The following is a 23,071-nucleotide window of genomic DNA, read 5'->3' on the forward strand; positions in this document are numbered from 1 at the left end:
CTCTGCGCTTCCAACCTCAAAAGCTTGTGTCAGTGGAACGATCTTGTTTTCGCTATACTCACATATTGCATTTCCTTCGTCTTCTAGAATCATATTATGCAATATGATACAAGTATACATCACCTCGCTCATTTTCTTCTCCTCCATATACGACGTGGGATATTTAAGAATATGCCAATGTTTTTTCAAAGCTCCAAATGCTCATTCAACATCATTTCTCGCACGTTCTTGTGCTCTCTTAAACTTCAACCTATTCCGATCATTTGGAAAAGACAATGACTTAACAAAACAAGCACACTCCAGATACATCCCATCCACCAGATAATACCCGTTCCTATACAATGTTCCAGCTACTTGAAAAGAGGAGTCTGGTGCAGTCCCGTTGTACATGTCGTCAAGCAACGGAGAAATGTTAAGATCATTGATGTCATTAAGGGAGCTAGCTGAGCCAAAGAATGCATGCCATATCCACATTTCGTATGACACCAACGCTTTAAGTATAACGGTTGGATAACCATGATTGCCTTGGGTGTATTGACCTTTATGAGCATTTGGACAACAACCCCATGTCCAGTGGAGGCAATCTAGGCTTTCTAACATTTCAGGAAAGTTGTGCACGTTTGAGTGATGAGCATACAATTGTTAGATGTCACTACAAGTAGGTTTGCGCAGATATCGTGGACCATATAATCTCATGACATACTTGCAAAATTTGTAAAGACTAGTTCGTGCAACACGTCCGGAAATCCTAAGGTTCGCCTCTAGTGCATCGGGGCAAGTGACATATGCTAATTGACGAAGTGCAGCAGTGCATTTTTGTATAGGAGTAAAACCAATTGGACCTCTAGCATCTCAACGTTGTTGAAAAATGGACACGCAGCCGTGACGTCATTGACTATACGTAAAAACAAAGATTTATGCATACGAAACCGACGACGAAAATTGTATCCTATAAAGGTAGCGTCATCCACAAAGTAATCTTGCATGAGTCGATCATTAGCCGCTTAACGAAATCTTTGTATGTATCTTCTCTTCCTCCGGCGTGCATTCTCAACATTTTCTTCTTCTAGTCATTCAATCATCTGTTCTGCCTCCTGAATAACCTCTATAGTGGTTTCAAGAAAGGCATCAAACATACCTGATGAAGATGACGAAGAAGACATTTGAGAGAGTATTTGAGTTGTAAAGTTGATATTATAAGTTAAAATGGGTTGAAGTTATGTAGTATTTATAGAAGGGTTTTTTTAAAAAAAAAATAAATAAATGAAAAAATAGCCATTGATAGCTACCCTTCCCTCTTTCCATTGGTCATCAATACTCGGCAAATATGAATATGGATGCCGATCCGAACTCGGTGTGCGCCGAGCATGTCGAGCCCTGAGCCCACACCCACCAGCCTTATCATGGAGCTGGCCAGTTACCACTAAAAGGTTGATGACACACTTAGCTACTATGGAGCCTGACAGCATCAACAACAGGTCTCTCTCGCAGTGGTACCTGATCAAATTGCTGCACATTCATTTTTTTTTTTGCAACCCCTTCATCAGTCCTACCACGGTCCTTGATAGATTGAATCGGTTGAGTGAATTCAACGCCTTTTTTCCATTTTTCTGAATAAAACTTTTCACTTTCCATGTCTTCTAACAGGCCCTCCATTATCATCCTTAGGTTCATAATCATCGAACCAGACTGATCATCAAACTCTTCATCAAACTCCCTTCCGGCCGGATAACCCCTGTGAACTATTTTCATCTTAAAAAAAAGCTTCCATTTTCATCAACATTAGGTTCCCAAAAAGCTACTTCTTTGACATACACCTGCTACTCAATTCCTTCTACTACCACACAAACCATCTCTAGAATATTTTTCATCACTCTCGTTTGCACACACACTTTACCCACATACATGGAATTGGATTCATCATCATCTAAAAAACAAGCTCAAAAACCTCTGACAGACGCATTATTGACTTCAAATTCTTCACAGCGGTTTCTTTTATGAGACCAAGCAATGACCAACCTCATAGGCTTCAACACTATTTCTTAGGTTATCAGTTTTGAGTGATAGACAGTAGTACCTTTTTAGATCATGGTCTTCTGTCCATTTCTGACTTTGACCAAAATACCCCTTAGAGCACAACATCAATGTGAATGATAGTTGGTTACAGTGTGAAGATGAAATGTGACCATTGTTGTTTAAGATTGTAATAGATCATGCACATTCTTTTAAATTCAATCAAGATCAGTGTGAAAATGACACTAAGCCCTGAAAAGACAATCCTCACACAAATGAGTTAGAACAACCTATGAAAAATAAGGAATAAAGAACTTCACTCAAGGTTGTGGAGGAAAGAGAATCAGGTAGTTGTTTAACATCGGAGGAAAACAGATGAATGACCCATAATGCTTAGGTCGGTGAGAAAAACAATCAGCACAATCACATGATTTTTGAACAAGTTGTTGACCCCAACATTTGTAGTGAAATGACTAACTGCCCCTGTATTTCTTTTATTATGAATGACCTGGATGAGGTCACACCTGCACATATAGCCTTTGACCTAGAGATTATAACAGTCTTTTCTTTGATAAAAAAAATTGGGCAGTACAACTCTATTCAAGCTTTTTCTTACACGCTTATTGTTTTTAGAAATAGTAACGATAAATGAGAACTATCAACTTCTTGACCAGATGAATTGACAAATCTCTTAACAAAGCCTTACTAAATAAATCCTGTAATTTTTTTAAATAATAATAACCAAATCTTTTCATGCATTTTTCATAAGGTGAGAGAGACATCAAAATATGAACTTTCAAAATTTAAAGTCTCTCAAAATATTAGATTTAGCAAAAAGACTTGGGAAACCATTTGAGAATTGGTTTTAGAGAATACAGATCTTCTGAATATTTATAATCTGAAAAGGAAAAATTAGCTTTAGGTTTCTAAACTCTTGGTTGTATCTCTAAATAGTAGAAAAACAAACACTATGCTCCAGTTTCTGAACACTAATCTTCTTTTCTTTATGCTTCTGGTTCCAGTGCACCTTTTTAGCGTCTTTGGTTTCCTTCACATCGGAGTATGTAGATGTGCCTTTGACAACTCACACTTGCTTTAATTTAGTGTGGTTTGACTTCCTTTTCTTTGAGAATGTAAGAAGAGTTATTGAACCAAGAACATACATTATAAAACTTACCAGCTTGAGCTCTTCCTCTGATCGGAGTTGATGATGGAGCTTGAGTCTTGACAGGTGAGATGAAGTATTCACAGCTTAAGATATTTTGATAGTGTTAGAAGTCTTGAGTCTTGACAGCTTGAATAAACTTATTAGTGTGACCTAATTTGTAAGCGTGTGAAGAAGCTTTTCAAGTGTGAGTAGCTTGTGATTTCTCATGGGTGCAATCGCAACTGTCATGTTCATGTGGATAAAAACTAGGATTTTTTGAAGATGAACATTCTTCAGGTACATTCTTCTTCAAACCATTTTCTTTAATCTTCTCCTTCAGATCCGATATTTCTTTCTTCCTTTCAATTAGTTCCTTCTTCAACACTTCAATATCTTCTTGATTCTGATTGATAATTTTGGTCTAATTTTGGTCTTTCAGATCAAGTTCTGCAATGAAGAACATGGATAAAGGAGCATTTGGATCATACATCAAATCTGGAAAACATGATAAAGGACTTTAATTGATTGTTCTTTTATTTTTTGAACTATTATATTTTTATTATTCAATAAAACATTTGTATCTTCGTTGATTCTTCCACTTAAGAATTGCTCTCTTATCTGAGAAACATTATAAGGACCAAACGTACATGAAACAATCAGAAAATACCATAGATATGGAAAAATACCACACTCTCTCATCTCTGATGCTAAAGTGTTCTTCATATCTATGATGATTTCTTCTTCTTCTTCCCCTTATGATTTTCGAGTTTTTGAATAGTGAATGAATTTTGAATTTTCAATAGATCCTAGAATGAATGTTCTAGCCTGCTCTGATACCAACTGAATGTCCCAAACCCTTTGTAGATTTGTAGATCAAATATAAACAAGAAAGAACAATAAGAACACATAAATATCAAAAGTTTTCTTTCACCAAGAAAGGATTTGTTTTCACCATGAAAACTGGTTGTCACGAAGACGATTACGACACCAAGATGTTCTACAAAAACCTAATTAGGGTTTTACCCTAATACAAGATTATATACTAAACTTTTCTGGAGAATCCCTTCAATCAAGAGATTATATCTAATCTAAATATAAACTGATCTGGTATAAAAGGAATGTATCAAATTAGATACTCCCTAGATTCAGATATCAACACCAACTCATCAGACGCTAATCAGAGCATCAACTTCACGGAATCTTGCTTTTAGCATCAATGTATGGAGATCAGCTTCATCTTCAGCTCCAGAGTTAGCTTCAGCTTTAGCAGATAATACCATCAGCGAGTGTCATCAGCATGCCACATGATCAGTGTGTCGTCAGTGTACAACCATCAACACCTGGACATACTAATCAGTCTTCGGTAGATGGTGCCTTCATTCCTTTGGTGCTGATAATGTCTTCAGGGTCTTTCAGTCATCAGGAGATGTTCTTCGGTCTTCGACATATGAACTTCCATTAGCATAGCTTTAGATTAACCAACTATAACTATAGTGTATAGATTTTGCATCATCAAATCTATACAACAGGGTGACCCAACAATAGAATTAGATAATAGTCATCTTTTGTATCATGCTTGATTATGATCTTGAATGTAATCTTTTGATTTATGATCGGTGATAATTTATCGTTCCATATTATTAAAATCACCATGATCCACCAAATCATGGTTCGATGTTACTTTAGAACAAACCATAACTTTCAAACAGTTTGTGTTTCGTTATTATTAAAATCACCATGATCCGCAAAATCATGGTTCGATGTTATTTTAGAATGAACAATAACTTTCAAACAGTTTATGGTTCGATATTATTAAAATCACCATGATATGCCAAATCATGGTTCGATGTAAATCATGGTTCGATGTAATTTTAGAACGAACCATAACTTTCAAACAATTTATGGTTTGATATTATTAAAATCACCATGATATGCCAAATCATGGTTCGATGTTATTTTTGAACGAACCAAAATTTCAAATAGTTTATGGTTTGATAATATTAATTCACCATGATCCGCCAAATCATGGGTCGGTGTTATTTTTGAATGAACCATAACTTTCAAATAGTTTATGGTTCAGTATTATTACAATCACCATGATCCGCCAAATCATGGTTCGATGTTATTTTAGAATGAACCATAACATTTAAACAGTTTATGGTTCAATATTTTTAGAATCACCATGATCCGCCAAATCATGGTTCGATATTATTTTAGAATAAACCATAACCTTCAAACAGTTTATGGTCCGGTATTATTGAGAAATCACCACGACCCATCGAATTAAGGTGATACTACTAGTAAAAAAAACATAAAGCTTGAAAGACTTATGGTTCAGGAATTCAGGATCAATAAAACCGATGTTTGATGCTATTTTGATATAGCCATGACAATAGAGGTTACAAATAATAATTAAAAGTGCAAAGAACGATTTCTCAATACCATTCGAAAGGGTTACATTAGGGGTGAGCATTTGTACTGACCAGACTGAACCAAATCGGACCGGCTTTTGGAAAGGACCGGGTTCAAACAATATTGTCGACCGTGGACAAGACCGGATGAGACTTACAGGTTCCAAGTCCAGGTCCGGTTTTCCGGTTCTTGGACACGGACCGGTTACATGCATATAGTACAAGTCGTTAAAATGTGTTTTGGGGTTTGATACAACTCGTTAAAAAGAATATGTTGTTGGGTTTGATACGTTACAACTCGTTAAAATGAATATGTTTTTGTGTATGATACAATACAACTTGTAAAAATGAATATGTTTATGGTACTTGTACCCGTTGAACCGGACAAACTTTGATTGTTTATACCATTTGTTTGAACAGTGAATTAAATAAGTTAATGACTTTATAATATTTCATGCATAACTAATCTAACTTTGTCTATAATATTATAACTTGCAAAATTAATTTTCCAAATAAGACTTCCTGGATGAAAAGATTTACCAAAGGTTTTGATATAGCCTAAACAAGCTCTGTTTTTTTCTTGAATTTTTCAAAGAAATTCACCATATTTGTTACAATTTCGAAGTCAAAATTTTCCAATACTCTACCAAGATCCCTTTAATGTGATTTATCTATCATAAGTCCATCTACAAACTCATAGAATATAACACCAAATACATTGAATATAATTGAAATAATAGCTGAAAGCTGAAATATTTTAGCTTTGATATCCCAACTTTAAAGGATTGTAACTCATTGAATATAACACCAAAGACAGCAAAATTATAGTCTAAATTCATCTACAAACTCTGAATTACACGTTGGAAAAAAAACGCATGTCAATCCAATTTATAACGAATGAGATATGTTTGTTTAAAGAATTTCACAGAATACAAAATTTATATTTTTTGCTGAAAAGCTAAAATATTTTAGCTTTGATATCCCAACGTTGAAGGATTGTTAGTCATTGAATATAACATCAAAAACAGAAAAATTATAGTCTAAATTCATCTACAAACACTAAATTACAAGTTGGAAAAAATCGCATGTCAATCTAACTTAAAAAGAATGAGATATTTTAGTTTAAAGAATTTCATAGAATAAAAAATTTAAATTTCTTGTTGAAAAGCTGAAATATTTCAGCTTTGATATCCCAACTTCGAAGGATTATAACTAATTGAATATAACACAAAAAACAACAATATTATAGTCTACCTTTATCTACAAACGTTAAATTACATATTGGAGAAAACTGTTTGTCAATCCGACTTAAAATGAATGAGATATGCTTGTCTAAAGAATTTCACAAAATATAAAATGTAAATTTCTTGCTGAAAAGCTGAATATAACTTTAAAATAAATAATACCTTTTATGCCAAATTCCATAAATGCCTCTCGGCAGACATCAATAACTCAAAAGTCGAGTTCCATCAGGTAGGGGTGTTACTACATAGATACCTTCATTTGTAACCCGCAATATTTGATCGTATTCTTGAACTTGTTTATTCTTTGTGGCGACAATCTAACATATTATACCACCTTTGTGATACACTCAAGATGATAGTTTTGGTATTTTAGTCCATCATTTACTATAAGGTTTAAAATGTGGGCCATACACCTAACTTGGGAATGCTTTCCACCCTTGTAAAGATTGGGCAACTTTTAGCCAAAAAGTTAATTGTGTTGTCGTTTTTAGTGGAGTTATCCAAGGTAATAGTCATGACATTTTTCATTCCCCGTCCACGAATACAATCGAGTAATTCTCGGCCCATTTCCTCTCCCTTATGGCTATCTATCTCCCTAACGTTTATAATTCTCTTGTTCATTATCCAATTCTTGTCTATGAAGTAAGCCCTAACGACCATGTAAGTAGTCCTTTGACAAGAAGACGTCCAAGTGTCTATTGTTAAATGTATAGCGGTCTTTAGGTTACTTAAAAATTGAACCATTTTTTATTATTTCTTCTATGTAAAACTCGGAAACATTTTGGTATATTTTATGTCTAGATGACAACACGAGCTTAACATTTAGTGTGTTAATGTATTCCACAAAAGCCTTGTTTTCAACAAACTTGAAATGTAGTTTGCGTACCACAAAAAGGTTAATTAATGCTTTTTTATCCTAGCGTCGTCGTATTTCCATGTTTTAGCACTAGTCTCCTCCTTTTACTCCTTCTTTAGATTCAATTTGGTTTGAGTTTGATCTTGTACCTTATCCAAATTTTGTTTACACATACCTACTTGTTTGAGTAAACTAGAAGTCCCTTTTCTATTCATATTGGCCTTTAGTAGCTTTTCACACCAATGACATTTTCCATTTCTTCTTTTGACACCATCATCCTCTTCTTTCATAACTTTATCAAATGTGTCCGAACAAGAGGATGCTTCTTTGTCACTTTTTCTTTTTGCCACTTGTTTTTCTTTTGCCATTCGTTTTTTCTTTGACAATTGCTCTTTTTCGTTTATTAAGAGTTTGTTGATCATCTTTTCCCAAATCGTCGACTAAATTAATTTGTGGTGTATTCTCAACAAATTCCTCTTGATTAACCTAAAAACAAATAAAACGATTAAACATATATCAACAAACCATAGCAATCTACTTTATAACATTCAACAAAAATTAACAAAATTCAACCAAAAACCATAACCTAGTTTACATATAATCACAACAAAAACTTGTTGACAATAAATCAACTAAATATAACACCATACTATAAGATATTCAATAAAAATTAACAAAAATCAACCAAAAATCATAACCCTAGTTTATATACAATCCAAATATTATTTTTGCAACAAATCAACTAAATATAACAACATACTTTATGACATTCAACAAAAGTTAACAAAAATCAACCAAAACTTACTTGAGTTTCATCATTATCATCATCATCATCTCCAATCCAATTATCATTCTTTCTTTTTGATTTTGTTACTTTTGATTACACCCTTTATAACACTTGTGAAGAGTTGAAACTTATGACTTGATTTTTTTTCCCACCCTCCTATAATGTGAATCATGTTTCCCTTTTCTAAACGTTGTTTGCTGATTTGTGTACGAAAGATGGAGTGGAGAACGACAATGTTAAGTGTTGAGAGAGAGAGAGAGAGAGAGAGAGAGTGGAGAATCACAGAACGTGAACGTGCGTGAACTTGGAATGAAAATCAATTTTGGGTAAGAGAAGTCGAACTTGAACTTGAAGGATAGAACAAACTTGAACGCCAAGACTTGTAAGGAATCGATTTTGTTGAAAACCAATTTGGTTGAGACTTGAGGGAAGTCGATTTTCACTGTATTCTTTATCTATGAGACGTGCGAGGTGGAGTATGAAAAGGAGAAGGGTTTATGACTCTACGTGACTTACGTCGACAAACTGTATGTAGCCTTTTACTATCATACACAGGTTATGAGAAAGGAACGCAATTTGTCAAAGTGTCAAAGTCACACTGTCAAAGCCATTTATTAATTAGCAAATAGATTTGAAGTTTAAAAAAATCAGGTCCAAAATCGGTTTTTACCCAAAACCGATAAAAAAATCGAACCGGTTTTGAGCAAATCCTAGAACCGGGAACCGGCCTAGGGGTCCAAAAAAAGGTCCAGATCTGGTCTGGTCCACGAGTCCAAATGCTCACCTCAAGTTTACATATATTGTTCAAAGGACCAACAAAAAGGAAAACTACATAAGGTCATTTGATCAAACAAAAAGAACAAAAAATTACATATGGTACCAATACCAACCCTTCCCCTAATTAATTGTTGGTACTCTCATCATCACGCTTGCAAATCGGATCCAAAGTTTCTAATTTTTCTTTAATACACTAATTTCCAACTTATCCCCCTCAAGAAGCTCAAACAAAAAGTACTTATAAGTTCTCATATTGGAAAAGCAATCAAAAATTCAACGCTAAGGATCATGATATGAATAGATTAAACTTTTTCCCTCCAACGCCTCAAAGTATTTTTCATTTATCTTGATGCAGGCTTGATGCCACCCCATTTAGATGGCTGCAGTCTAGAGTGCAACACTAACATCACCAAAATCCCCTGAATTCAGTACAACTCGGACAAAAGAAGGGATACCTTCCTTCACAACCCACTACAACTTATACACACTCTGGTCAGGCACTGGATAACGATTCAACGCATCTTTCTTGGCCGAGGCGTGGAACTCGCCCAGGGATGTAATTTGAACATTTTTCTAAAAAATAAGGGCATTGTGGATGGAAAGCTCTTCCTCGAGCAATTTGATGCACACATCCTTGTCCGAACAGGAAATTTCCAGTTGAGATTCCTTCTTGGTATATCAAAGTTCTAGGATTCAAATTGATGGAATTTTTCTTCCAATTCTTTATCTAGCTCCAAGTGCTGACTGATTGCATCATTAGTCTTAATTTGATGATCTTGATTCAGCTTCTTCAGTTCATCTTAAGAATGAAGGCTCTCATTTAGATCGTCCACCAAATGCATGTCCCTCTCCCATGAACCCATTACCTCTTCTCCCAGACTCTTTTCTTCATCCTCTAAATGCTCATGGCAACTACGCATTCCCTTCAAATCTTGAAATGCTTCCTTGAATTTCAATTATTGGGTAGCAAGAATGCTTGAATGAGCCTGAGTACAATTAGAAACTTCATTTAACAAATGCATCCCCTCCATCATATACGAGCGGGATGTGTCAAGACTTTCCTCATCTGACGCATCCATAAGTCAGGGCCCTTGGGGATAGAGTTCCTAGAAAATGGACATTGAAATTGGGGTAGGAAAGCTACAAAGGTAACAAGTGTGGGCATGGGAGCTTCTTTATCAGAGGAAGGAAAGACTAAAATAAACAAGAAAAGAACATCATCATAAGAATCAACAATTAAAAATGTATACGTAATGTGTTCATCGAGTAGAACATACCAATCAGTTCTGAAGTGCATTTAGGAACACTTGTGGGTGGATCAAGGTGATAGTCATCCCTAAACAAGGTATAAGTGTCAAGAGTTTCTAAGGGGGAAAATATTGAATGGCCATGAATGCCAGAACCAGTAGGAAGAGGGTCCACAATCACCATCATACACTCAGTATTTGGTGCTTGAAAATATCCAAGTCCTGAGGCAAAGAGTTTTTGTTGAAAGACAGCTGCAACAGAAAGAATTATGGAAGATTGACCTTTTAACACCGACTCCGCGGAGCTAATAGGAAGTTGGTTTTTGGATTCGGGACAGGGGTCTCCCTATAGGTCGACCGTTTCAGAATCTAACAAAGGGAGGTTTTCCTCAGCATGCTTCATTTCGGGGCAGAATTTACTAGACAATCATGAAGGTCAACTGACAGGGTTGGATCCAAGGAGGAATCAACATTTGTAGGCTCAGTCAAGACTCGAAACCCAAAATCTTCGGACCAAGATTCTTCATATCGCCATCATAAATGGTCCTCTTTCGTTTGGGAAGAGAGGGGTTAATCATCTTGTCAAGTTGACATGTCACACTCTGCAGAAAAAAGGGTCTTTTCTACCCCTATCCCTACTCTCCTTTTCAATGAAAAATTCCTCAATGCTGCTTTGGTAGAAGAAGACGGAGGTTTCCTGTTGTCGTGCTTTATTTTCATAATTTTCTTAGTAGGAGAAGGAATCACAGGCACAATGGATTTCAGACCAGAAAGATTTGCGGAAGAATCTATGCTAGATTCTAACTGAGAATGAGAATTGGTCATAGTAATCTCTTTCGTAACCAAGGTAGATCTTACCAAATGTTATGCAACCGCTCTAGTAAAGTAACTTCTTTCCCAGCTAGGTTTTCTAGTGGTTTTTCCCCTATTTTGTTCCAGTGAGAACTTATCCCTACCATACCCAACATTACTTCCTCGGGATCTGTCCACTAAACAAAGTTCCCTAACAAACAATGTACAATGTGTTGCTCTTTAAGGGTCAATTCAGGCGAAGGTTCGGTGACCATATCAGCAGAAGCAAAATGTCTATGTCATAGCATAGCATCACAAAGTAGATAATATTCCGAAACCCATTAGGAGTAATCTGGTGAATATGAAGATGGTAATAGTCTAGATTCGTCTTCAAGAAATCGAACGTCGACAGACGTAAACTAGATTTGAAAAACACCCAATAAACATCAACAAAGCCCTGTGAAACATCAACAATAACATTACCAGACTCCGGTAAGCGGGGATGAAATTTGAGATCAACCTCATACCTCTTTATGATGTTTGCCAAACTTTTGGGAGTAAGTTTGGACATCACGTGTAACATCCAGATTTTGAGATACTTTGTATTTATTTCATTTTATGTTTGGGGTTGCCATGACGTGGTGAAGGACCACCAAGACATGGTAAGCCAAGTTTAAAAAGCGGGTTTCATTTAGCCGTCATGGCGTGGCAGCATGTGGCCACGGCGTGGCAGCCACCTGATGACAAAAAACCTAAATTTTTGGGTTGACCCTATTTAAAGGAATGAGGAGGCTAGGGTTAGCTCATCCTCAACCTCCTCAAGTCTTACAGAAACTCTAATCTTTCCCCTCCATTGTTGAGGCTCTTTTTGGTGCTCTTAGAGGCTTTTGAAGGAAGAAGAGAAATTATTGACCTAGGATCCAGCAAACAAGTTTCCATTCTTTACCTTGGCACTCTTTTGGACCTTTATAAGTGTCCTAAACTTGACTTTTATCATGTTAGGATGCTAGATCTTGAGATTTTTCCCATAATCTTCTTGTTCTAGTTAGTTAGAATGGTGGGATCTCATAAAATTTGTAACTTTATGAATCTATGGGTCATTTGGTGTAGTTTGTGGCTTGGATCTGAAGTTGGTTGTATTTTGAAGTCATGCTTGAGATTTAGGTCATAAACTCTCATTTTGACCTAATATAGGTTCGAGCATGCATTGGATGTGCATGTATATAAAGCACCAACTTTCATGTTGATTTTAGTGTTAAAAACACTTCTGGAAAAGATGGACTTCATACTTAAAGGATTAAGTGCTTAATGGTTAAGTTCATGCCTTGTGGAACCTAGGTTTTGAGTTTTGGACCTTCTTGGACGGTCCTAATGGGTAAAGTTAGAAAATTCATCCTTCTAGATCATGTTTTGAGTTAGATCTGAGCTTTGAAGCTTGTGAGGTTGAAGAAAACAACGTAATCAATTAAGTTGTTTCGAACCCAGTTCCCACGACATGGCATCAGGTCACCACATCGTGACGACTAGGTCAGACCATCTGTTTTGTCCTTTAGGGACCACGACGTGTCCGAGGATGGCTATGATGTGGCGAGTCAACGTTGACCATTGACTTTGACTTTTTGACTAGCCTTGACTTTTGGTCAAACCCCTAGTCCTGTAGGAGAAGCCAATGATGTACTTTATATGGTTGTATAGGTAGCTTGGTAACATCTTTGTTCGTAGTTATAGTAGCAATTGCATTTGACCATCGTTTGATAGGTGAGTTCCTTCATTGTACTCATGGGTCGAAGGCACCAATGTCGGCCCAAAGGATTATGTTTGTGGGATTATAGTTGTCTTTGTAACAGTTACTGTTATGCTTGTACGTGCTTTTTGTCTTTGTGACTCTTGCTGATATGATTGTATGCTTAGCTGTAAGGGTGAAATAGACTCGATTCCGGTTGAAAGAGATTGAATGGGGGTGAAATAGACCAAGTACTGGTTGAAAGAGACCGAAGCGGGTGAAATAGACCTGATACTAGTTGAAAGAGACTGAAGGGAGTGAAATAGAACCATTTATGTTTTGATTGTTATGTACATATGATATAGGGTATTTTGGGGAAAATCTATAAGCTTTGTGCTTACAACTTTATGTTTATAGTTTAAGGTACTTCTAATTTGAAAGGGAAGGGCCCAGATTGATCGCACCACATCCACCAACATTTTGCATTTTATGACATTATTTGTACTCTAATAATTATTTTATACATTATCACGATTTGATGGGTTTGAAATGAATGAATGATGTTTCTTTTGGAATTCAAAAATGAAAATTTTACTTGGTAATTTTTGGGACATTACATCACAGTGCGAATGTTTGAAATCTAATTGTTATCCATGAAGGAATAAGGCGAAACAATAAGAGTGGAGAATAATTCGGAAGATGAAATGGAATGTCGATACAAATAGCCAAGAGAGAAAGGATACTTATAGGAAATTAAGGGAAGGCACACTTATGAAGCAGACAAAGTGGCAATTATGCACTGTAGCATCTTTAAATGGAAAAGAACTGAATAGACAGTTATAGGCATCATGATGAGCACTTGGAGCCGTCGAACCATCATGCTGAAATTTAACTTAGATGCTTATTCTTATCCGCTCATAACGGTTACATCTCTAAAACATTTGAGTTTGAATTATCTTTTTTTTAAAAAGAAAGTCATAATCCAAACTGGGGAGACTTAATAGGGTATAAGGCCTGAAGATGTGCATATACCCCCGCTATGTCGAGCCATGCATATATACCGGACCAGGCGTATATACCAAGCCATCCTTATATACTGATCTATATGTACTGACCCATATGTACCAGTTCATAAGAGAATATGAACAAAGTACAAGGTGTTGTCATAATAGTTTCAAAGGGAAGTGGAACTCAAAGTAATAAAGGTTGTATACAACTGATGGTTGATGGATCCTTTTACTAACGACGAACAGCTGGTAAATGACTATAGGGTACGCTAAGACGTACCTGCAAGCACACAACCATTAATGTGACAAGACCTCAAACCTGCTCGGCCAAGGAAGAGATCGCTACCTACTAACGTCGACTATAAATAAACGATCAAAACCATGTCCACAAGGTATGTTGGCATACACATATTTTAACTAATGAAACATGACTTTATCATCAAAGTGTTAGCCGAGGACTCCCTACCGTTCATTGGCTTATGAGTTGTTTGTCTCTCCACTTTAATTGAATGCAAAGAGTTCGATCGTTCTCACAGTCAATGGAAGACAAGCCCGGGGGCACATTAGTGGTGTAAAACGTCAAACAAGTGAGTTGAAATCGTCGACGGTGACATAAAATAATGAAATTGAAGTAGTAAACTTCGTTTAAAGACGACGAGAGATAAATGAGAAAGGATATACACTACCATCGTCAAAGAAAAGAGGCATTGCCGATAAATCTCTTTCCCTGCGTCGCTAATGTCACAGTGGGGTGTTTCCAAGTGGTGTAAACATCAAACAAGTAAGCTGAAATTGGATAAAGATGGACGAAATCATCATAAAGTGAGTGAGATGGAGAGACAACCATGAATGACAGAAAGGAGCCAATTCATCAATCTAAACGAAGAAAAAATTATCGACAACATTTTTAGCGGCGATTAGGACCATTAGCGGCGACTAGTTTGTTGGAAGATTTGGCGTCGCCGATGTTTCTTATGTACGATGAGGGGTGCCAAAGATTTCGGTGCTAATCAATGGATAAGGAACATACTAAACCGAAGCACACAAATTTGACTTTATTGGTATTACTCGCGACACTTAAAAATTGACATCGCTATTGCTTCCGCCTCCGCTAATAACGTCGCCGATAATGCCAACATTTATTGTAGTGCAAACCTGAGGAAAAGAATAATAAAAGTCAAAATAAGTAAATAACCAATTAAAATAGGGAAAATGACTTACCGGGGTAAATCATCTTTGTCGCTTTGTTAGCATTTAGGTGACTTCTTTATTTTTCTACGCATTTGATCATTTAACTTGTTATATGCGTTAATATATTGCCATTGTTATTGGCTATAGCAGATGACAATGGTAATATGTAAACAAATTAACAAGTTAAGTGGTTAAATGTGCACAAAAAAAAAAAGAAAATTATATAAATGTAAACAAAACGAAAAGTTAATTACTTTGTTAAGTCATTTTACCTACTTTTAATAACGCTTTTATTTTTCATATTTGCTTGTTTATTTTTTTCAAACGTTATTTTTAAAATATCCATAATTTCCTAAATATTAATTAAATATTGATCAATTTTAAACTTTATTTTTTAATTAATAAATATGTTTTTGTTTTGTGAAATACCTCTTATAATTTTTTTTCTTTTGTTTTTAAGCATATACAATATTTTTAAAGTAACTAATATCTAACAATACAATTAAATAAATTAAATATGTAATAATAAGTATGGAGGGTCATCTAAAAAAAGAAAAGGAAAATATTACTTAGCAAATGAAAAACAAAAAAAATCTATATAATGTAAATGTTTTAAAATTATTTCAACTTTTTAATAATTTTTAGTTAGAAGTTTATAAACTTTTAATTTTTTTTAATACAACATTTTAAACTAGTATTTAACAAAAATATTTTAAAATGTTTTGAAAAAATATTAAATTGTCATATAAAATATGTGAAACACTTTAAAAATGTTGTAAAAGAAAGTTTGGAAATAAATGTATGAAAGTTATAATTTTTTTTATGAAAATATATAAAAAAAAAAAAAAAAAAAAAAAAAAAACAAATTAAAAACTTGTAAGAAAAATTTCAAACATTTATAAATATTTGGTTTAAAAGCATTTGTGTTAAAATTATATGAAAGTATAAAAAAGTTAAAAAGAAAATTATAAGAAAAGTTTAAAACATTATATTAGAAAAACCTATAGGAAAAAATATCATAAAAATATAGTAGGAAATTTGTAAAAAAAAAATTATTCACATTTGCACAATTTTCTTTTTTTTTGTACACATTTGACTATTTAATTAATTAAATATCTTCACATATTACCATTGTCACATGCTATAACAGGTGATAATTATAATATGTGAACATATTTAACAAGTTAAATGTATGAAAAAAAATGAAGTTACCTAAACATAAATAAACTGAGAAGGTAATTATTCTCACAAGTCATTTTCCCTTTAAAATACTTTAAAAGAAAATACCCATTTTATTCCTATAAACAAATAACCATTTTAATTTGCAAAACCGTTTTAAAAAGCAAGAAAATAATCACCGTAACACACGTTATAACAGAAAAACATTAAAAAAACTAAACACAAAAATCACTTAAAAGAAAACGATTAGTCGATTACAAAGATACAAATTACTTAGAAGAAAATTGCTCATAGACAAACTATACGTATATAGAAGTTAGAAAATAGATGCATCATCCTTATTGAAGTAATAGACAAACTATACGTACATTAGGTGTAACACCCATATATTATATGGGTTAATTAAAAAAATGAAATATAAAGGTTTAAATATTTAAAAACTTTGGATTTATAAGAAAATAAGAAAAATAATGAATTATTAAAATTGATTTATTTTATCTTTTAAATTTAAATAAATAAACAAAATAAATTAATGAGCTTTAATTTAAGAATTTTGAAATAAGATGATACTTTCATTAATGAAATTCATATTTATTTATTACTTACATTTGTTGTTATTATTACATTAAATAGAAAACCTCATAAAATGACATTTGGAAAAAAAAAATTAATTAAAAATAACCATAAAATGACATTTGGTAAATTGAATAAGAGTGTGACATTTGGCCAAAAAAAAAAAACTCTTATTTATTAAAGTAGATTACCTCTTCTATTCGATTGAGAAGCTCCACCATAGGAAAACAAAATATCTTTACCAAATTATATAGATACGTGTTGATTATAAATATACGTTTCTTTAGGTTTTGTAGTTTTATATGAGACATCTTTTAAAACAATTTGATAAACGGTGAAACCCTTAGTCCTTAAGCCCATAAGAAATAAAACTGTATTTGATCCACACATACATGTTTTCCTCTATCCACCGAAAAACAAAAACATCTATATGTCTAAGGGGCTATTTGTTTTTTAAGAAAAAATAGATCACTTGTGGCTATGCCGATTAGCATTTAGCATTTCGCACTTGTTTGATTTTTTTTTTGAAGACTAATGACTTTAAAACTATTGCGTGTGTTGAATTTTCCCCTTCAAACCACTTCTCATCTTATTTTAAATTATATTATTCAACACAGATTTGTTTTGATTTTTTTTAAACATATTTATTATTTTAATAATATTATGAAGGATATTATAAACATTTCTAATATATTTTCCATAATTTTAAAACCGCTTGGTAAATTTCATATATATATATATATATATATATATATATATATATATATATATATATATATATATATATATATATATATATATATATATATATATATTGCTACATTCTCTATAGAAAAATATATTAATAAATTAAAAAATAAATCATTAAAATTATCAAAATTATTGAAGCTAACATGAAAAATAACCATCTTTTTCAATAATTTAACGAAACGAACATGTTGTCGCTAAATTAACAATTTTAGTTATTTTTATTTAGTAAATATTATGTTTAATTATTTTATATAAACTTTTTAAAAGTCATATCATCATAATCATATTTATATTTGATTTGCATATGATTAAGCTTAATAAAATTTTGATTTAAAATTATTTTTAACCATTGTATGGTTAATTCAGTTTATTGAAGCAGAGTGCTGATGTAAAAAAACAAAGTTTTTATTAGATGTTGCAGTTGTTTGGTCCGCCTCTTCTGCTGCAACATGTTGTAGATGTGGTCTACAGTCTTCAAAGGTTTCCCCTTCAAAAAAACGAATAGTACCTAAGTGTTAATCTTCCCTCCGACATATGAAGTTCACGGCTGCTTCTTCATAGCGCAACCCCCTATTCACCTAAATTAATAAAAAAAAAGGACATCCTTAACCATATCATCTTGGCACTTAAAACATGGGATCTCTCGACAATGTATTGTATGCTCTTCAAATGAGTCTAATCATGTCTCACGATAAACTATAAACTGGGTATATCTTGTCAACCGAAATGAGGTGATACTCAAATATAGTGTGAATCTAAAAAAATTTCCTAATTAACAAGGAGTAGCGGCACAACTTGTTGTCCGTTTCTTTTCCATGTTGTAAAATTTTTGATTATAATGTAAAGAACTAAAAAAAAATCCTAACTAGAAAATAGGCAAACTGCAATTATAATTGACCTATGAGATTTAGTGATTCTAGTTCAAATTCCAAATTGAAAACAAGTCCTTGTTGACACGAGATAAACAAAGCTACATGAGACTAAACTGAAGAGAGGTCCTTGTTTGTTGAATCGACACCAGAGAGGTCCAATGAAGTTTCAAGTTGCTAAATGAAATAATTTGAACTTTTTATGCAGAAGGTGCTGAAAAAGGAAAACCAAATCAAAACATAAGTTATTATATAGTAATAGTCAATTACAATGAAAATATTACATCTCAAATCAGAGGTTAATTAATCAACAAAAAATTAATAAATAAATAAATAAAAACCATTGAGTAGTAAGTGTGAACCGTGTGGGCAATTGCAAATTTGCAATATGTAAAACCTGAAAACCTAAAACTTATATGATCATTAATAAAAACTGATAAACTATTCAGAAGTGAGAACCGATTACGGCAATTGCAAACTTGCAATTGGCAAAATCTAAAACTTTTATGATCATTGAGACTGCACGTAGCGGGCAACAGGACGAAGCGTTAATCCGACATGGACCTTTGAAAACGGTTGTATAATGTGCATAACACCGTCCCCACTAGCCATTATTGGGCGTTACGGCGAGGGGTGTTTTTGTGGTAACGGGAAGAAACAGGTGGAATTGGACTCAATTTTTTCAACGGTCATAAAATTGATTGCTCAAGGTCAAAATGGTAAAAAAAACAAACTATTTTTTTTCAATTCACTCAACCTATATATATATATATATATATATATATATATATATATATATATATATATATATATATATATATATATATATATATATATATATAGAGAGAGAGAGAGAGAGAGAGAGAGAGTTAGGTTCAAATGTTTTTATTATCTATTGTGTGCATGTATGATTGATTCTGGACCAATCATTTTAGTTATTTTAATAAACTAATTAATGCATATTAAATGCTGAAGATGTAATTAATATCCATTATATCTTCAACATGTAATATGCATTAATTACTTTCTTAAAATAACTAAAATGATTGGTCCAGAATCAATCATACATGCACACAATAGATAGTGAAAACAAAATAACATAACCCTATATATATATATATATATATATATATATATATATATATATATATATATATATATAGAGAGAGAGAGAGAGAGAGAGAGAGAACTAGGTTCAAATGTTTCTAGCAACTATTGTGTGCATGAAAGCATCAATAGGAATTTAGGAAATAATTAAATTAATAAGGGTATATTTGTAATCTTGCTATGATTAATTATGGTAATTAATTGGAATCTTGAAGTCCCTTCAACTCCTCCGACCCTAGCTTCCCTCCTAACTCTGAGAACACCAGTTTTCTCTCTCTAGATCTACGATTTCCTTGTCGGGAGAGAGCTTTACTCATTAGTGGTAGAGTTATTACCATAGCAGAATGCGGAGATGGAGTAAAATCAAGAATTGCATCTCGTAGAACAAGGGTGTGTTAAATCAAGAATTACATCTCCACTTTTATTGATTTGACTTTTCTTTCAATTTCTTTGATTTGATTTTTGATCCTACACATAAATCTAAAAAAAATCGACTTTGAATATGTTGTTTGACGATTTTTTTTTTCAATTTGTTGATTTGATTTTTACACCAATGGGCTTAAAACAATATTTTTGTGTTTTAATGTGGCTTTCCTATTGCTACCGAAGAGAAGCAAAACATATTATATGTGTTTTTATTTTTGGATTTTGTATATGTGACACACAAAAAAAATATATATATAAACAAAGTTATTTTTCATTTTTTGGTATAATATGCATAAAGTAATGTAATTGCAGAGGGAAGGTGGCTACAAATCCTGTAGGTTTGTTCTTGAGTTGTCCCCATGTGTACAATCTCGGCGTCCTTTATAGATCTACATTATGATAATGCTTTTGATAATTCACTAATTGGTTTATTTCTATTTCTTATATTGATGTTTCGAGCTTCCAAGGGTAATAAAAACATAGAATGATTTTAAACAATCATTCTTATGCATGACAGCACACCAACACATATATACATGCTATACACACGATGCATGCAATGTGAAGTTGAGTCTATTTGTGTTTTCAGCTATTGATGTTCCTGGTGGTTTTCTTTTGGAATGATGGTCTGTCTTTTGGGATATATTTATCGCAAGGACAAATGAGATACATTCTGAGGCTGCTGCATCATATATAGAGGTCTCTTCTCTGTTTATATATTTTAATTGTTTTTTTTCTTAGTCACCTTTTATGTTAACATGATCTTTTCATGCATTTATATTTCAAATTTTTTGTCCGTTGGGTATATTCTTGATAATACAAATTCTTTAAGAATATTCAAAAACATTCTACAAGAATAGTTTATTCTGTAAGAATATTATTGTTGTATTATGATAGAATTGTAGTTAATTATTTATATGTTTAATGTGCAGTTATTACAAGTGTATCACTACAAAATATTTGACAATGAATTTGTGATAGAAATGGTTTGAAGACCTGATGGGAAAGGCTTGAAGAATGAATTAAAGATTGATCACACTCACTGTTTAAGAATTTTGTTATTTTTTTAAGAATTACACTTGTTATTCTTTCAGAATGTTGTTATTATTCAATTAATCACATTCATATAATGTAATTATTTGGTATATTATTAGTTCAAGAATCGATTTTGTGTATTCTTTAAGAATGTATTTACAAGTTTATGTTTGACATTCTATCATTCTGACAGAATAAAATCGAAAAATATATTTACTAGTTTATGGTTGACATTCTATCATTCTGACAGAATAAAATTAGATTTTTAAATTTGAATTAATTTAAAATATTTAGATTTTTAAAAATAAAGGAATTAATTATCTCTAAAAATCCAAAAATTTCCTTTTTTAATATAGGTTAATTGACTAAAATGCCCTTATGCTAAAATTTGTATGATTATATGATACATGTTATCCTATTTTAATATCATAGACCATCAGATCATGACCTTTGATTCTACTCCATCCGGTGGTCCAGATCTGTGTATTTTTGCATACAATAGTTAGTAAAAACAAAATTACCTAACCATATATATATATATATATATATATATATATATATATATATATATATATATATATATACACCCTCATGTCATTCTTTTTACAAAAAAAATCATATGGATCAAAACCCCAACACTCCTCCTCCAAACACAAAATACACCCCCGCCTCTTGGTTTTGCACAATACGAATTGTACGCGAACATCCTCACCACGCAATGAAACTTTTTCAATCCCACCTCACCCTATCACAATTCCCTACAACACTTCCACAAAACCTTTTTAACCCATTCGCTACAATGCAACAAAATACCTCATAACCAGCACCCACCCAAGCAACGATACACGAGACGTAAGCGGGGGAAGCTGAAAAAAATGGCCCAGAAAGGGAGAGCACGAAGGAAAGGGAAAGCGGTTGCGGTGGAGCAAGAAGACGAACCTCCAACATGGTGGACCGCGGAGGAGGAATACGCGTTGGCGGTGGCTTGGTGCGGGACATCAAAATATCCAACGCATGGAAACAATATGAGAAAAGTTGTTTTTGGGGAAGCCGTGATTGGGAAATTTTGAAGAAGGAAGAAAAGTATTGCAATCACGACATGTTGAGTAGCAAATTGATTCAAATAAGCAAGAAGTGCACAAAGTATAATTCCGTATACAACAAACTTTCCTCACACAAACAAATGGTGCGACTGATTTTGATGTTTATAGAGCGGCGAGGGACCAATATAATGTCGAGACCGGTCACGTTTTTTAGCACGAAAAGATTTGGGAGATTGTCAATGAAGACCCAAAGTGGAATAAAACGGACACATTTACAGAACAACAATCGAAGAAAGCGCACGGCTTGGGTTCGGTCGATGTTTCGAACGCACGCATGAACATCGACCTCAATGAGGACACAGATGAGATACTGGATGACTTGAACCACTATGAAGAGATCTCCCCGCCTCGACGACCGATAGGTCGCGACAAAGCGAGGCGTACTCAATGACATGTAGAGAAAGGCGAAAGTAGAACGTCGAGAGCAAGCCAAAATGAAACAAACATTTGACGATCACAACGAAATCGCATGTAGGGATCATTTGGATTTCCTTCGTCGTGAAACCAAGGAAGATCGCAATGTGAAAGATTTGACAAATCTTCAAACTAGCGAGGGGAATTTGTCACCGAGATGGTTGGAGGTGTTCCAAAAAATGAAGGTGAAGATCGATCATAAATATTTAGACAAAGATTAGTGTTTTCTTTGTAATGTTTTTTTTGGTCATTTTTTTTTCGGTCAATGTTTTTTTTTTCGTTGTAATGACATTTTTATTTTTGTTCGTTGTAATGTAGTTTTTAATTAGTATTTATTTTAATTATGTGTTATTTAACTTATATGTTTCCTAAAATTATTATGACATAAATTAAAAAAATAAAACAAAATAGAAAAATGGA

The 23,071-nt window shown here is 33.3% G+C and overlaps 1 protein-coding gene across 1 annotated transcript; it reads right to left on the minus strand.

The window, feature by feature from the left end:
- Positions 1–201: 201 nt before the first annotated feature.
- On the minus strand, positions 202–600 carry LOC145095287 (uncharacterized). The gene has a single exon (XM_079033197.1). It carries the CDS (start codon positions 598–600, stop codon positions 202–204), a length of 399 nt encoding a protein of 132 aa, XP_078889323.1.
- Between the last annotated feature and the right edge of the window lie 22,471 nt (positions 601–23,071).

Source organism: Lactuca serriola, chromosome 3 (genome assembly GCF_051521515.1).
Source record: "Lactuca serriola cultivar US96UC23 chromosome 3, Lser_US96UC23_V15, whole genome shotgun sequence".
NCBI lineage: Eukaryota > Viridiplantae > Streptophyta > Magnoliopsida > Asterales > Asteraceae > Lactuca > Lactuca serriola.

What these genes read in the sequence shown, in the direction of transcription:
- LOC145095287 (XM_079033197.1), bottom strand. Translation starts at nt 600, where the DNA reads ATGTTAGAAAGCCTAGATTGCCTCCACTGGACATGGGGTTGTTGTCCA.